Genomic DNA, 17371 nt, shown 5'->3' on the forward strand with positions numbered 1-17371 from the left:
ATTTTATGCCTACTCAAGAATCACCCAGGGCTCCTTTCTGCTGTGGACTAAAATCCTAATACCTCAGCTTGACATTTCAGATTTTCAGAAGACTTGGTTGGACCTCCAGCTCCCATTCCTACTCCCCAGTCACACCTACATCCCATTCACAGGAGATTAGGCCCCCTGTCTATGTACGCATGTGCCTATGTGCCTACAGTTTCCTCTTCCTGATTTGCCCTTCCTTCAGCTCCTTTTGGTATCCTGTCACTCCAAATGACTCTGAAAGATGTCAACCTCTCAGTCACACCACCCTGATTGCTCAGGACAAAGCTCATTCTCTTGACTTTGTGTTCTCAGTACATTTTGCTAATCCCTCCATACTGGTACTTCCCATATTTTTTTTTTTTAGCACCCTTGTCTGTCCTTACCATTTCCTCTCCAACTCTTAGCTTAGATTGGAAACTCCTAAAAGGCCACCAGTGAGCCTTGTTCATCTCTGTCTACCCAATGGTTGCCAGCACAATTTATAATAAGGAACAAAAGAATGTGTGTGGATTAAAGAACATATGTCAGTATGTTCCCTGGACCAGTCCTCTAACCAGAGATAAGAATAATATATCATGTCTTACAGGTTAGAGAGAACACCTTGCAGTTACCCAGAGCAGGCCCTCATCTCTTCCTATGTAAAACCATACACCCCACAAACATAAGAAAGCTCACTTGTCCTCTCCGTGATGCTTTTCTCTGTGCTTCAATAGGGTCAGTAATGGTGACATTTTTTTTTAGTAAAGCCTGGTTCTAGTCTGTTCTATTCCTGCTCAACAATCACCTAAATCTAAATCTTACTCTCCAGTTTCCTAAAATAAACTGAAATGGATTCCTCTATACTGAGGTTGGGTAAACAATGGCCCACTCACCAAATCTTTCCTGTCCCCAATTTTGGTGAATAAAGTTTTATTGGAACACAGCCATGGCCATTCATTTGCATATATCACTTGTGGTTGCTTTCACATCACAATGAATTTGAGTAGTTTTACAGAGACTGTCTGGCCAGAAAGTCTAAATTTTTACTATCTTTTTTTAAAAAAAGATTTACTTATTTATGCATATTAGAACTGGGGTACAGGCCAGAGGTGTATCTGTGGTGGAGGCAGTGAGAAAATTCAACAGGGGCAAAGTGGGGAGCAGCACAGGTGGACTGACTGAAATACACTGCTGAGGGGAGCAGCGGGTGAATCAGGAGAGGTCTGCTGTGCCATGTGGGTCACCTCCCTGGTCAGGGATTGAACTCATGCTGCAGTGGCTGCAGAGAGCCTCATAGTGCTGCATTTTAACCCCTTGTGCCACCAGGGAGGCCCCTAAATTTTTACTATCTTACTCTTTAGAGAGAAAGTTTGCTTCTACATAACACAGTTTTTTAATAGAAGGGTCTCATTTTTTGATGATTTCGAAGTGCTGATAAGGTGCTTTGCACATAGGACCTTAGGAAAATTGTACTTTGGATCAATTTTCAATTTTCTTTAGGAAATCAGTCATTTTCAATTTCAGCAGGATATATTACGTATTTGGAAAAGTTGGGTAATAAGTTACTATGGGAAGTTTGAGCAGTTCCTCCTAGAACAGTGAAAAATTGTAATAAAAATAGCTAAACAATAAGGAATTGTGAGCTTGCATTTCAACTTCACCGTCAGATATCTCTAAGAAAGTTATTTTGAGAATCTTTGATTGCACTTAAAAATACCTATACAGGGCTTTTTTAAAGGATTAATCTAGATAATGTATGAGAAAAAAACCTTGAACTATAAAGTGCTATGAAGTGTAAGATAATATTAATGGATATAAAAGGGGATACTCATGATTTAGAACTACTTATGTCAAATTCTCTGCAGGTGCATTAATTATAACACTTTCTGATTCTGTCCTTTCTCTCAAATTGCAAGTACTAATCTTTCTTGTGTAGACAGAAAGGAGGTAAAGGAAAAAAGAAAAAAATGTGAAAATATAGGTGAATGGAAAATATATTCTGACATGAAGACAACAACAAATACAAGCAAACACTAGACTTTCTGTATATCACTTAAATGAATCCATAGAACCTGAAGAAAATTCTAAAGCACTGAATTACAGCTGACATTTTTTATATAGACTTATTTTAGTTGTCATGGAAACTGGCATAGTTTTTGCAGAATTTCCAGGTATCATTTTATTTTAAAAGCTTGAGAAGTGTTTCACGATAAAGCAGATACAAAGGATGTGATTGACACTGAGAGGAAAAAAGAGCCAACAAAAATTTTGTGTAAAATAATTCCCTGAAAATTATTTGCAGCTCAGATTGCATCACTGAGGAAATAGATTTTAAACTCTTTTTTTTTTTTTTTTTAATACAAGCTCTGGGTACAGTCAGACGCACGGGAGGGTGAGAGAATTCACCAGAGCCAGAGCAGGGAGCAGAGCAGGCAGAAGGACCGAAGTACACTGCTGAGGGGAGCAGCGGGCGGCAGGAGAGGTCTGCACGCCATGTGGGACCCTCCTCCGGTGGCCGGGGAGCAGCCGGGGAGCAGCAGGGGAACAGCTGGGGATTGAACCGGCGCTGCAGAGGCTGCGGGCAGCTTCACAACCCAGCGCTCAACCGCTGCGCCACCATGGAGGCCCGATTTTAAACTCTTAATACAATACATGGTAATGAGTCTATAAAAAGATGAACTATTCCTGAGTAACAATGAAAATGATGATAATAATAAAATTTGAACTGGAAAAAAATTATTTAGGAAGGTCAACTTTGAGTAGTGGAAATGTTTGATGGAGAAAAATTTCAGCTGGATCCCATTAACAGCATTTATGGAGGCCTTCTTTCTAAAGGTTTTACTCATGTCACTACTTTTAATGTCCTTAGAAACTCTGTGATGTAGTTAGTATTTGTTTCATCTGCATTTCAACTGAGAAAAGTGAAGAACAGTTTCTCTATAAATGACATAAGAGGACTTATTAGAGCCCTTTGTGGGTCAGACTCAGAAATCCTTGTTGGCTCTGAAACTTCAAGCAAGATGTTTCACCTCCCTCAGCCTCAATTTCTCATCTGTCAATTAGGATCCACAATTCTCATGGTCATTGTGAGGACTGGCTTAGCTAATGTACCAAAAGTCCTCTGGAAAACAAAAAAGGAAATGCTGATGGTCAACAGGCATTTGAAAAAATGTTCAACATCACTTATAATCAGGGAAATGCAAATCAAAACCACAATGGATGCCAACTCATGCCAGTAAGAATGGCCCACATTAAAAAAACTGACAACAACAAATGCTGGCAAGGATGTAGAGAAAAACAAACTCTCCTATACTGCTGGTGGGAATGCAAACTGGCCCAACCATGATGGAAAGCTGGGTGAGGACCCTCAAATTATTAAAAATGGATCTACCATATGACCCAGTAATTCTGCTCATAGGAATCTCCAAAGTACAAAAAAAAAAAAATTAATTTGAAAGGAAACCTGCACTCCTATGTTTATTGCAGCACTATTTACAATAGCTAAGATATGGAAACTACTAAATGCCCAAAATGGATGACTGGATCAGGAAAATGTGGTACATATATACACAATGGAGTATTACTCAGCAATCAAAAAAGATAAAATTACTCAGCAATCAAAAAAGAAAAACTCATGCCATTTGCAGCAATGTGGATGGAGCCGGAAGGGATTATGCTCAGTGAAATACGTCAGGAGAAAAAAAAAAATATCAGATGGTTTCACTTACTGGAGGAATATAGGGAAACCGAACAAAGGGTCAAAAAAATACAAAACTTGTAGGTAACTATAGATCTGAGGCTTAAAGCAGGGGATGGGGAGGAAAAGGGATCAAAACGGGGGTGGGAGGAGCACAAGAGACCATGGCGATGGCTCACAGGTGATGTGGTGGTGGGATACTTGTGGAGACAACACCTGAGGAGGGAAATCAAATACTGTACAAAAATGAATAGCAATGTAAAAAAATTAAGACTTTGTTAAAGGAAAAAAAAAAAAAAACCAAAAGTCCTCTGGAAAAGGCTGGCACACACAGGATCATTATTAATCTACGGAAGACGTTACAATATTAATTTTGATGAATATTATTGTATAATTAATATTACATCATGCAATGCTACATTAATACCACCAACAATATAAGTACCCCTATTACTGTGGTAAGATCAACATGATCATTATTGCAATAGTAAAACCATAAAGATTATTTTCCAAACAAAGAGATGTTCAAAGATAGCATTAGGTTTCTTCAGGATGTCTTGAGTTACCTGGCATCAGTGGCATCCAACCTTAATTTGGAGATTGGATTTAATTTAGATGATGGGTAAGCAGAAGGAGTGGGGTTCAAGGTGGGCCAGGGCAAGGAGGTGAACCCTGAATAAGGCTTTGAATAATGCAAGTCTCAAATCCCTTCTTCTCCTCAGGTTTTATGGGAAAAAAAAATCACTGGAACAAGTTAATCCTGTGACAGAAGGAGGGAAAGTCATGATTCCCCTTGTCATTTCCTCTGTCCTAATTCTAGAAAATTGCCAAGGTGAATTCTGCCAAGATAAAGATGGTAATGTTGAGCTTTAATATGACCTTAGAAATTTAGGATTAAAAATTGGCCAACCCGTCACAGGAAGGGAGGGTTGAGAGGTTATCAAGGCAAGACAAGCCAACAAAAGCTTTATCTTGGATTACCTGCATTGGCTGCCCTGGAGATCTAAATCACAGTAGGCCGCCAGGGATTTTCAAGGGCTCTAAGTCACTCTCAAATAGGAGATATGGCGGGAAAAGCTGACACTATAGGAAGCTGTCTTGTAAGGGGGCTTTTATACAGCCTGGACAAGTACAGAGGATTCTCTTTTTTCATTTCTTGTTGTTAGCTACTTATGCTCCCTAAGAGCAATACCAAAGGTGCAGATAGCAAGAAATATAATACCCCAAATACGGCCTTGCACCTGGAGCTCTGCAGGAGTTACTTAAAGAGAGAGAGGGCTGGCTGATTTTCTGAATGTGCCCCAGAGGCCACAGAGCATCGTGGAGAAAGATACTCAGGTTGCCTCGAGAACACTGCAATTCCCATTTTGGCTCCTCTACGCTGTGTGCCACTGGGAGCAAATGAATTCAACAGTTAACAGTTAGAATTTATTTTATTCCTCAGTGAAACTGGAACAGTAATTGTGCCCTGCCTTTGTCCCAGCGTTGTGTGAAGACAGGGAAAATGCTCTGCAGTAGGAAAGGCCTTTCCAGTGCTAGAAACTTCCAGCCTAGAGCTGCATCCTCCCAGAGGCTCAGCCCTGCTGCCTCTACCAGCAGAGCCCGGTTCTCTGCTCCCCTGACCACCCCTGGCCCCCCTACCCCCTCTGTCACTGAGCTGCTGTGGTTCACCATAGCTCTAGCTGCCTCTGAGGGAGAGTCGGAAGCCCTGGGAAAGCAGAGGGTGGATTTCAGGTCTCATAGCAATCCCTGCTGTGCTCACACACACTGCATAGTGGATCATGGCCTCATGGTGCTCGGAGAAGTGACAAACAGAGGAAAATGCTTTGGCCTGATTGTTCAGTGTTGTACAAGAAAAAGACAGATCTGGGTGGAGACCCGTTCTCTGCCCAAGCCTGGGGTTTCTCACCTACAGAAATACTATAATTGTACTTATGCCATAGGGTTGTTGGGAAAGTTTTTAAAAGCAATCATGAAAACTCCTTCAATGTTGGCATTTTTCTAAGGCCAGACTAGAATTCGGGCAGAAGAGGAAATATGGGGGAGTTGTGACTTTTCCTCCTTCTGTCATAGGATTAACTTGTTCCAGTGATTTTTTTTTTTTTTTTCCATAAAACCTCCAGGGAAGAAGGGACTTGGGAGTGGTATTATCCAAACTTCTTCAAAACACTGGGGATACCTTAAGCAGAGTAAGGGTAAGGTCCCTTTCCCATAGGAAGTTTATATTTTATTGGGGTGGGGGTGGCAGGCAATAAATGGTAAACATAATTTCAGAGCTACAGATTTCTATAATGAAAATATAACAGCATGATGTAGCTAAGTAAGGGATCTGGGGCACTATGTTACCTGGACTGGGTGGTCAGGGAAGGCCTGACACCTGATGATCCTGAGGATAGTCTCAAGGTAGGAAGAGCTAGCGTGGACAATTTTCTTTCCTTAAAAATTCCTACCATTTGGAAGGACCTAAATTAGCTTCTATTTTATTCACCATCTGCTCATTTCATGGATTTAAAAATGCAGACCCAGAAATGATAAGGCCAAACAGCCTAAAGACTCTGTGCTCTTTTCCCCTCCAGCACAGAATTCTCTAGCTCCAACTTCTCTCTCCTTATGCCTGGAGTTGAGTCAAAATGACCTACTTATCCATAGGTTCATCACTATCAGTGTTTGGCAAATCTTTTACATAATTTCAACTAGTTAGAATTGACTGTGTCTAATATTTCTGTTTCATGTTCCTGGGGTGGATATGCAGACAGCTACAGGAAAAGGATATGGGAATGTCTCACACCCCTCCCCCCCACTTTTGTTTCTCTATTTTAAATTTGCATAATAGTGGAAAGAAAAGTTTTGCTATTCTTCTGCCTAAAGTGTTCTGTGTTTTCAAGATCTTCACATTTTCTGAGAGCATAGGCTTTGCAAGACGTGAACAACTTGGTTTCCATCGATGGGTGAATAAATAAAACGTGGTATGTAGAGCCAGGTAGAGCCACTTAATGACCGGGATACATTCTAAGAAATGAACCACTGGATGTTTTTGTAGTTGTGCGAATCTTTATAGAGTGCAATTTCACAAACCTAGATGGTCAGTCGGCTACACACTTAGGCTACAGATGGCCCAGCTTCTTGGGACCACCATCATATCTGCTACCCATCACTGATCAAGACACATTAAGTGATGCATGACTGTGCATATATAGGAATATTATTCAGTCATAAAAAAGGAAGGAAATCTCATCATTCGTGATCACATGGATGGACCTTGAAGATCTTTTGCTAAATAAGTGAGACAAAACAACAAATACTGCAGGATGTCACTTAGACATGGGATCTACAAAAAAATGATCACTAGATGCAAAGAACAGTTTGGTGGCTGTCAGAGGTGAGAAGGAGCTGGCGTTGAAGAGGGTAATGAAATGGGTGATGGCAGACAGTCAAAAGGTACAAATACAACTTATAAATACTTTCTGGTAATGTAATATGTAGCGAGGCAACTGTAGTTAACAGTATGAAAGTGTAGATTTGAAAATTTCAAGGAGACTAAACCTTAAAAGTTCTCATCACAAAAAAAAAAAACTATGTGATATGACAAATGTTAACAAAACTTCTTGTAGTCATCTCGCAATATATACATACATCAAGTCGTTATATTCTATACCTAAAACTAATGTCATTATATGCTAAATAAATGAAACTGGAAAATTTTTGAAAAAAGAGCATAAACTTTGGAGGAGAGGGAAGGAGAGTTGAAGAACCAGCTCTGCCACTTACTAGCATGTGAAACTGGGTGAATTACTGTGCCTCATTGAGCCTCAGTTTCCTCATCTGTAAAATGGGGGTAACAGCACACCCACTTCAGAGGGTGGTAGTGAAGATGAGATGAGACAACTGAAAACACTTAACAGGCTTCACAAAACTAACTGATCGGGAGTTGACACCTACAATTATACCCTCATGAAGCAGATGTTACTATTACCCCATTTGATAAGGAAAGGAAAACAGAGGGATTTCATTGCCTGCCCAGAATCACTCAGGTGTCAAGTAAAAGAATTGGGGTTATGTGAGGATGAAAAGTGCTCATTATCTGTGTGTGACAGATAATGAAGCTCCAATACAGTACAGATATTTATATTTCCAGCCCCAAGTATTTATGACCCTGCCCTACACAAAGTGTGTTTTGTAAATGTCAATGGGATGATTTGTCTTTCTGGAAAAATGAGTAATGCCCAAAGGTTTACACTCTTAACTAGTCTACTCTCTGGTAGCCTAATTGGCATTTTATTATCACAGCCTCAGGGCCAAAACGAGAGTGTGAACTCACATCTTGGCATCGTTCATATTCTTGCTCTGAAAGCCTGGGTCTTGGAAAGCACAATTATATTTATTTTAATAAAACTGCTTTATGACTTATTTGCCCTCTAAATTCCCTTTGCTCTTTGGGGAAAGCTGCTGACAGGCAGTGAGGCTTTGCTTTAGCTCCTGCACTGGGGTTGCCATGAACTGCCATGGGAGAGGGGCTTGTGGGCAGCCAGTAGCAGGAAGGCTGAACGCAGAGCTTTTGTTCAGGGGCTGCCTCTGGTCTCTTGTCAAAGGGAAAGAGGTTGGGCTGAGATGCCAGGGCCAGTTGCCAGTCCCTGGATAAACAGGCAGCCCTGTCTGCACTAGAGAGTCACCCCCTTTAAAAGGCTTGAACATGTGGAAAATTGGCAGCAGTGTGATCTATCAGGCCTCAGGCTCTGAAATCTCATGAGTTTGTTCTCTGTAAATCAACAGCAGTTTACGGTTCCCAGTCCCCTGACCGACAGGCTTCTTCTATGAATGTCATTTGTCATCCTGTCGTTACTACAATTAAAGGAGTCTGCCTCCCTTGAAATGTTAGGGTGCCCCCAGGGAAAGTTAAAACCAATGAAATGGTCATAGATTGTCAGACCTGGCAGGAGTCTCGGAGAGGAACGTTTATCTGAGAGCCACCTGCGCCCGGTCCCTGGACTGCTTGCTACAATTGCCAATCCTGGTCCTCACTCCACCTACTTGAGCTGAATCTTTGGATTGTGGGTCTCAATTTTCAACAAGTTCCCCCAGATTATTTTAAGGCACAGATATTGAAAGCTACAGACATGGGGAAGCAGACTCAGTCATCTGAATCACAGACTAAGAAACAGACATTTAAATCTGTCCCCAAGGAAAGATATAGACAAAGCCCCAGTGTTCTGACTCTCAAGCAAATGTTGGTTTTTCTTGTTATTTTTTGTTTTGTTTTGAAACCACATGATGTTCTTTTTAGGTTCATGAAAACTATAAAAGTTTCTTCACAAACTTTACATTGAGATCTGTCTACCGAGGGTTTAGGCTTAGCTGAGTCAGGAGGTGAGGGGCTTTCTATTATTGTTGAAACTGGGAGAAACAGATTTTGGGAAAACGGCTAATGAAAATTTAATAGTAATGTCAAGGAAGAAGGAAGTAGATGAAGAAGAGTAAGGACATGTGTTGGCTTGTGATCTACAGCTTTATCAGGAATATTCTCTCACTGTTGAAGGAACAATCAGGTAAAGCAACTTTACAATGACATGGTTGTCTCTGGTTTGCAGAGTATAAAAATATCTTACATGTGCCAATATTCCAAAATACTTCTCTGTTCATAACCCTATATTATATCCACACCAGTCTGGACAGGTAAGTGTAGTATGTCTATTTAAGAGATGAGATTCAGGGCAGTAAAGAGACTTTCCTGTGTCCAGTTAGCAATTGGCTCAAGTGCAGAGTATTTCAGTAAGTATATTACCACAAATATTTTTTTGAGAGTTTACTTTGTATCGGGCAGCTCTCTAAGCATTTGACAAAAATGTTGTGAATTAATCCTCACACACTTGTTTAATTTAAACCTCATTACAACTCTACAAATAGCATATATTACTGATAAAGAGATTAAGTTATGAAGAAGGAACCATCTTTCCTTCATTCCTCTGCTTATAAACAGATGTTGAGCTTTTTGATTCTGGGCATTTATTTTAGAGCCTAGAGACGCAGAGGAAATTTCGTTAATGTCTGCTTTCATAAAGATCACAATTGCTTGGGGAGAAACAAGCATGAAACAATAAAATAAACATAAACAATAAAAATATAAATTGAGGGCCTCCCCGGTGGCGCAGCGGTTGAGTGCTGGGTTGCGAAGCTGCCCGCAGCCTCTGCAGTGCCGGTTCGATCCCCGGCTGCTCCGGAGGAGGGTCCCACATGGCGCGCAGACCTCTCCTGCCGCCCGCTGCTCCCCTCAGCAGTGTGCTTTCGTCCTTCTGCCTGCTCTGCTCCCCGCTCTGGCTCTGGTGAATTCTCTCACCCTCCCGCGCTTCTGACTGTACCCAGTGCATGTATAAACAAAATAAATAAATAAATAAATCTTAAAATAAAAAAAAAAAAAACTTTTAAAAAAAATATAAATTGAGATGAAATCAATCAAGAACAGCCAGGCCATGAGGAGTGATGGGACACGAGACGTGTTCTGCTCTTGACAGTGGTCAGATGAATGGTACATGAGCAGACACTGGAAGGAGGTGAGGCAGCCGCAAGTAGCTGACTCTGGGAAGCGAAAGGATGAAGGCCCTGAATATGATCTGCAGCTCTCTCTTGAGCCAGCAGAATGATCAAGCAGAGCAGCAGGATGAGTCAGGAGGTAATGTGCTGTGGTAGGGAGAATCCTCCTATTGAGGGAGGAAGGAAGCCATTAGAGGATTTTGAGTAGTAACAAGAGATTGCTCCAAACGCTGTGGGGGAAACACTTAGAGAGGGCAGAAGTAGAACTGGCTCAAGGTCATAGAACTACCATGACTTGGGAAGTTGTGCTGGGAGAAGTCATCTCAATTTTTATATCTGGCTTCCTCAAGAGGCAGAGATTAGTCTCACGAGCAAGTGATTCTCACCTTCTGTGTATCCTGTGCTCAGTTTTCCTGCCACACACAAGAGGATCTCCGGATGGACAGTGGTCGTGGCCCTCTCTGCCAGTCGGCAGGAGGAGCCCATCGAGCTGGGCCAGTGCCGCTCTCAAGGCCACAGCCTCAGTGGCCCTCACTCACCTTCGACTTCTCTTGATGCAGCTCGATCTGGATGTCTGTGAGCTTGGTCCTGAGGTCTTCGTTGGCAGCTTGAAGGGCGACAATGAGCGCCTCGGGCTTCTCGCCCTTGTTTCGCCCTTTCTTGGACATTGTTCCTTTCTAAATGGTGTCTGATTTTTAATTCCTTTCAAACAGGCGCTGCCATGTTACTGCTTCTTATCCCAGAGTGTGATGTTTCTGTATCTACTGCGTGGTGCTCCTTGGTAAGGTTTCCTCAGCTGCTGCCCTGGAAGCCCTGAGGAGGGGAGACAGCAGTTACTGTTGTGGCAAAGTCCTAGGCTGAGTGTGTCAGTTGGTAGCTCTCAGCCTGAGCTGCCTGTGAGAGCCTCGTCCTGAGGGCTCACATCTCCAGGATCTCCCACCCCCTTCTCACACAAATACAGAAGGATCTTTCCAAAAAGCAAGTCATATCAGTGTCTGTGTAAAATCCTCCAAAAACCTAGGAGTGTATCTTTCACATCTTGGAGTGCTCCTCATGCCCAAATCTGCCCATTCTCCTCACCTCATCACCTCCATTTCACTCACTAATAATCTGGCCATAAGGAACATGTTTTAATGTTCTGATTCATTCTCCCTTCCCACTAGGACTTTGCCTATTCTATTCATTTTTTTCTAATCTCTTCCCAGCCGCCCCACATGGGCCCCACCTCTCTGGTGGGGAGAGCCGCCCCACCTCTCTGTCTGTCTGTCTATCTGCGTACCTACCTACCTATATCACCATCATCATTATCATCATCACCATTATCTAAAAACTGTAAACACCAGTTGTTTCAGAAATGTAGATAAGGCCTTGTCCTTCTAGTGGGGTGAGTAATGAAGGCCCCTTGAAGAAGGCAACATTGATCTGGAAAGGGAGGATGTCAAGAGATGGAGAAATAGATGAAGCATCCTGGGTGACAGAAATGCCCAGTGCTGAGATACAGCTAAGAGAAAGCACAATAACTATTTTGGGAGGAAAGTGGGGACTGGTTAATTACAATATGGTACATGGGAGCGAATGAAATGGAAATGATAGATTGTGGAAGACCTGGAATGACAAGCTAAGGATTTTAGAATAGTTTCTTTTTTTTTCCCCTAAGTTGTTGAAGTTCTCAGCAGGTAGATGCCCTGGCAGAGAGAGCTCTGTGTGCTTTTTCTGGTCAAAGTGGGGAGACCATGGAGTCAGGGAGTCTGGGTAGGAGGCCTCTGAACTTGCTAAGGTAAAGGATGATGAATGCTAAACAGAACGGCAGCAAGAAGAAAGCCTAAATGAAGGATATATCTTAATTTACAAATTCCTAAATGCTTCATAGGAACAAGGAGGTCAGAAAAATGTGAATACCAGGCCATCCAAGTCAATGGGGAAACTCGACAAGATAATAGAGAAAGTTTCCAGTGCAACCTTTCAGAAAATTGGATATTGTACAAATGGAGGTGCTTCCGTCCAGACCTAAAGGGGACGCCTACCGGTTGCCCATATGTTCCCGCAGCTGCTATGTATGCTCTCAAGGTACCTGGTATTCAGCCTTGAGCACCATGCTGCGTTCCCAGGCTCTCTGCCATCCCTAAGAGGACTGGGACCGTCCCCTTTGGAGTATGTCTCTATGGGAAGGAGACAAGGACAGGTTAGTGAAGAGGGAGGTCTTAGTGGAAAGGGAGGGTCAGCCTCTCTCGAGTCATTGAACTGTCTTACCATTTTCCATGCTAGATTCCTTCATGCTTATTTCACAAATCTTGCCAAATTACTATAGTATCCAGCCAGGAGACTTCCAGAGGCCACCAGACATTGCTATTAGAATTGAAATTAATTCACTAAGCATTTACTGACTCTATACTACCAATCTTAGGTTATAATTGTTATAATTCTGGTGGCAGAGTCTATCCAGGAAAGTGAAAATATCCCAGAAATCCTAATATTTTAATAACCAACTACAATTTCTACTGGTTCTCACATTCTAAAACACCACACAATTCTTTAGTAGAAAGGTGGCCACATATTTGGTGGAGAAAATATGGTCACTACCTATTGAGCACTATTCTTGGCTTTTCATAGGTGTTTAAAATTATAAGCATCAGTCTTACTTACCCTCAGGCAGCTTCCAGCCTGTAATATGAGACAAACATCAATAAAGAGAAAACTACTTCTAGAAAGCAGTGAATAATATAGTTGGTAATGCTGTAGGAGTAGCTGAGAGCGAGCTTAGAATACATGGAAACAATAGAAAAGTGGAATGTGAAGTGACTCTGAATGATACTACCTACCTTACTGCATTTTTATTCTGTGCCAGGCCCTGTGCTTTAGTACATTAAATTCAGGTGAAACTTTCAAATATTTACTCATTTCTTATATAAGAAAACTGAGGATCAGAGTAGTAACATGAAAATAAATCACTCTGCTATAAAATGACAGAATTTTATCTCAAATACACATCTGTCAGTCTCAAAGCTTCTCAGCTATAACACTGTTAATGAGAGGACAGGATTTTACTCCACTCTAGGAAGGCTAACAAGAGGGCCATGGCATAAAAATGCCAGCTGGGGGCCAGTCTACAAAATAGAATGGTAGAGCTAAGTGGTTAGGAATTGGGAATTTGAAATCAGAGCAGTTCAGCTCGACTCACACTTTCTAGTTGTATATTCCTCAGAAATGAAACTCTCCAAGCTCCTTACTGGAAGAAAGCAAAAGGGATATATTTATCTAACAGACTTCTTTCAAGGCTAAGTGAGCTAGTGTGTGGCAAATGACTAGCAAATTATTGTTACTACTATTATCATAGTTACTATTTTTTGCAGGACTGAACTATTAGACAGAAGCCAGTTTTGATTTTAAGGAAGAAGGAACAGATTCAGCACATATTTGTGTTAAGAAGATGGGCCAGGAAAAGTACAGCACTCCTTGGAAAGAGAAAAGGATCTGGGCTAATGCTTTTGTGGAAGTGGGGCCTACACTGACAGCATCAGAATCCCCAGGAGTGCTGGTTTTGTAGCTGGTTCTGCCCTAAGCTACAAGCTGAATAAAGTCATTATTAATCTCGTAATTTCCAATAAGGCTGTCGCCTCTGAGTGTGATATGATAAGCAAGTGTAATATAAAAGAGCTAGAGTTCATATGAAGCTAAATGCTTCAACACTTCTCTGTAATTGGTATTTGGAAAAATCCCCTCTACCAAAGCCTTGTTAGTTTGTCTAAGACCTTCCCCAATCTTATTTTAAAGATACTGTTAGTACTTAAAATGAATGAATTAAACTTACTTTATTCCTGGTAATGGGCACAGACATGTTATCAATTTTTAAACACTATGTAGGAAAAATGTCTCACTGTACATCCATGAACTTGATATAGTGATTTAATATAAAGGAGAGGGCTGCTGTTTAAGCCAGTCCAAACTTGGAGCTCTAGTGTCCCTAAGGGAAATGTGGTGGGCATGGCTGTGGTGTCAGCTGTCTGGCCGTTCTACATATGTTATAAGAAGATTAATATTTTCTGAAATGCTGCTAGTTGGCTTAGTAGTTATAGGACTTTTCAGGATTGCAAGGTGCCTGTATGTGTGTCTCTATATTTGCTTCTCTTTCCCCTTTTCTTCTACCATATGCCCTCTTTAGCACACAGTAATTATTATTTTCCCAAATTATCTAAAGTCAACATGTTATGTTTTTCATATGAAATAATTATATATATAAAGAGAATCAAAAGCTTGTCATTCTTGATGGATTTGGTTTTTGGATCTCAGGTTTAAAATACCACATTAGAAATAGACATCATAAAGGGTTGTGTGTAAGAGAAAGCTTATGTACCTGGACACACACAAGAGACATACGAGGAAGACTCAGGAGAAGTGATTTCTAAAGTAAGTGGCAAAGCAAGTAGGATTCATTCAGAACTGATCCAGTCTGCACACCCCTGATGTTGCTCATGCAGTCTGGAGGGGATTCTCTTTCCCATCCTCAAGGGCCCGGTGAACTCCCTCCTACTCATTTTTTTTAGGATCCACATCTAAGATCATCTCATATTACCTTCCTTGATACCTGTTCACCACACCCTCCTTGGAATGAATTATTCCCTCATCTGGGTTTCAGTTTTTACTTTGAAGACACTTATGTATTCATCATACATTAATTAATTTACTCATCATCAAGTCACAAATATTTAGGAAATATCTGGGTGCAAAGCAAGAGAAATGGGGTTTTTATCTTTTCCAGAGGAGAAATCAGCAATTTCATAAAAGGTGAGAATCACAGGGGTGTTGGAGGGTCAAGAATAACTCCTCAGGAAAAGTGATACATAACAAAGGTATGGAAATTGAGACGGAATCAGTCAGTGAATGGTTAGAAAGGGAAAGAATGTTTTAGGTTGAGGGAATAATGAGTATAAAGGCCTAGAGATAAAAAAGAATATGAATGATGTTCTGGAGAAAAATACAGGCAAGAACTTGGTGAGTGAATGGGAAAAGAGCAGGAGATGAGCTTGGAGAGGGAGACAGGGATCAGCTGGTAGAGGCTGTGTCAACAATGTCAACCATGTGGACTTTATCCCCATAGCAGTGTGTGCACATTGATGGGCTTTGAACAAGGAAGTGACTTGACAACACTTAGGTTTCAGTAATCGTCTCTGGCTGCAGAAGCTGGAATGGGCTAATGAGGCACATACAGATGCAGAAAAGAAAAATTATGAGGCTTTGGCCACAATCCATTTACATTATAGTTATTCTGTAGGTGACTGAATGCCACTCAAGGATAAACTATGTCTTATTTCATAAACATTCATCCAGATCCAAGGAAAATACTGAGAGAGGAACATATTTCACAGTATCTACAAAGATAATTTATAACAAGGTTTATTTTGGAAATTTTCTTTTACTTTGTTGGACTCTTGAACGGATGCTCTGATTTCAGATTCCTAGAAATCTACGCAAAGAACACAAAAACAAAAACATTAATTCAAAAGGATACCTGCACTCCCATGTTTACTGCAGCACTATTTACAATAGGTAAGCTATGGAAACAACCCAAATGCCCCAAATAGATGACTGGATCAAGAAGATGTGGTATATATACACAATGGAATACTATTCGGCGATCAAAAAAGATAAACTCATGCCATTTGAAGCAACATGGATGGAGCTAGAAGGGATCATGCTCAGCGAAATAAGCCAGTAGGAAAAAAGAAAAATATCAGAGGGTGTCACTTACAGGAGGAATGTAGGGGAACTAAATAAGGGATCAGGAAAAAAAAATGAATAAAAAGACAAAATTAGGGCTTCCCCGGTGGCACAGTGGGTTGAGCGCAGCGCTGTGGAGCTGTCTGCAGCCTCTGCAGCACAGGTTCGATTCCTGGCCAGCCAGGGAGATACCCACATGGCGGGTCAAACCTCTCCTGTCTCCCCTGCTGCTCCCCACTCTGTCTCTGGTGAATACTCTCATCCTCCTGTGCTTCTGGCCTGTACCTTAGTTCTTGTATAAATAAATACATCTTTAAAAGAAATTAACAGGCAACTATAGATCAGAGACATTCTTCAGGGGAGGGGAAGGGAGAGGAGTCAAAACAGGGGAGGGAAGAGCACAAGGGACTATGGTGATGGTGCACAGGTGACTTGGTGGTGGGAATTTTACGGGGAATACACCTGACAGTAGAAAGCAAACATCGCACAAAAAGGAACAATGATGTAAAATATATATAAATATATATATATAAATATATAAACTAATAATAAAAAGAAGTTAAAACTTGATGTAGCAGTTAACTAAACAATATAATTGAACAACTTTCTCTTTAAGCAATATGCTGAGGCGTCATGATCCTCGCTGCTGTCCTACTCCCATGGTACTCTTGTCTGGTTTATCAAAGGCTTTTATAGGATGAGTTTAATAAATAAGTCTCTCAGTGCTACATTTTCTTATTTGCTTTATCCTTCCTGGGTTGAGAATCTTTTAGTTATTGTAGAGTGAGAAGTACCAGCTTCACTGGACATGGGAAGAAATCTCAAACAAAGCAGGAAATTATTATGTAGTCAAGGACAAGCAGAGCAAAACATGCATGAGTCCCTGCCTAGAGTGGGTACTTGCTCTCAATAAATGGTTAATTAAAAACAAACTAGTCTACAAAATGAAAGAAAAATACCCAAATTGTTGGAGGCAGTCATCTTCAGAGAACTGTATTTAAAATGACAGCAATTTTTTTTTTAAAGATTTATTTATTTATTTATACAAGCACTGGGTACAGTCAGAAGCGCGGGAGGGTGAGAGAATTCACCAGAGCCAGAGCGGGGAGCAGAGCAGGCAGAAGGACCGAAGTACACTGCTGAGGGGAGCAGCGGGCGGCAGGAGAGGTCTGCGCGCCATGCGGGACCCTCCTCCGGTGGCCGGGGAGCAGCCGGGGATCGAACCGGCGCTGCAGAGGCTGCGGGCAGCTTCGCAACCCAGCGCTCAACCGCTGCGCCACTGGGGAGGCCCTAAAATGACAGCAATCTTTCCTGCTTTAGGTATAAGGGAAACATACATCACCTATTCTGTTGTTTCTCTGGTGACTATTTTCAAAGACCTTGAATTAAAGAAGAAACATTAAAAGACACCTTTGCAAAGTGCTAGAC

The 17371-nt window shown here is 41.4% G+C and overlaps 1 protein-coding gene across 2 annotated transcripts in view; it reads right to left on the bottom strand.

Annotated features, from left to right (window-relative positions):
• The window catches only part of JAKMIP2 (janus kinase and microtubule interacting protein 2), a gene marked incomplete at both ends in the record, with an annotated part of 61401 nt that extends 50505 nt beyond the window's left edge, over positions 1 to 10896 (bottom strand). For both annotated transcript variants that reach the window (XM_084252197.1, XM_084252196.1), the window contains one exon: positions 10768 to 10896. In XM_084252197.1, coding sequence (XP_084108323.1) covers positions 10768 to 10896 — 129 coding nt within the window. The remainder of the gene's footprint in view (positions 1 to 10767) is intronic.
• Between the last annotated feature and the right edge of the window lie 6475 nt (positions 10897 to 17371).

This window comes from Talpa europaea, assembly GCF_964194135.1.
Source record: "Talpa europaea genome assembly, chromosome: 13".
Taxonomy (NCBI): domain Eukaryota; kingdom Metazoa; phylum Chordata; class Mammalia; order Eulipotyphla; family Talpidae; genus Talpa; species Talpa europaea.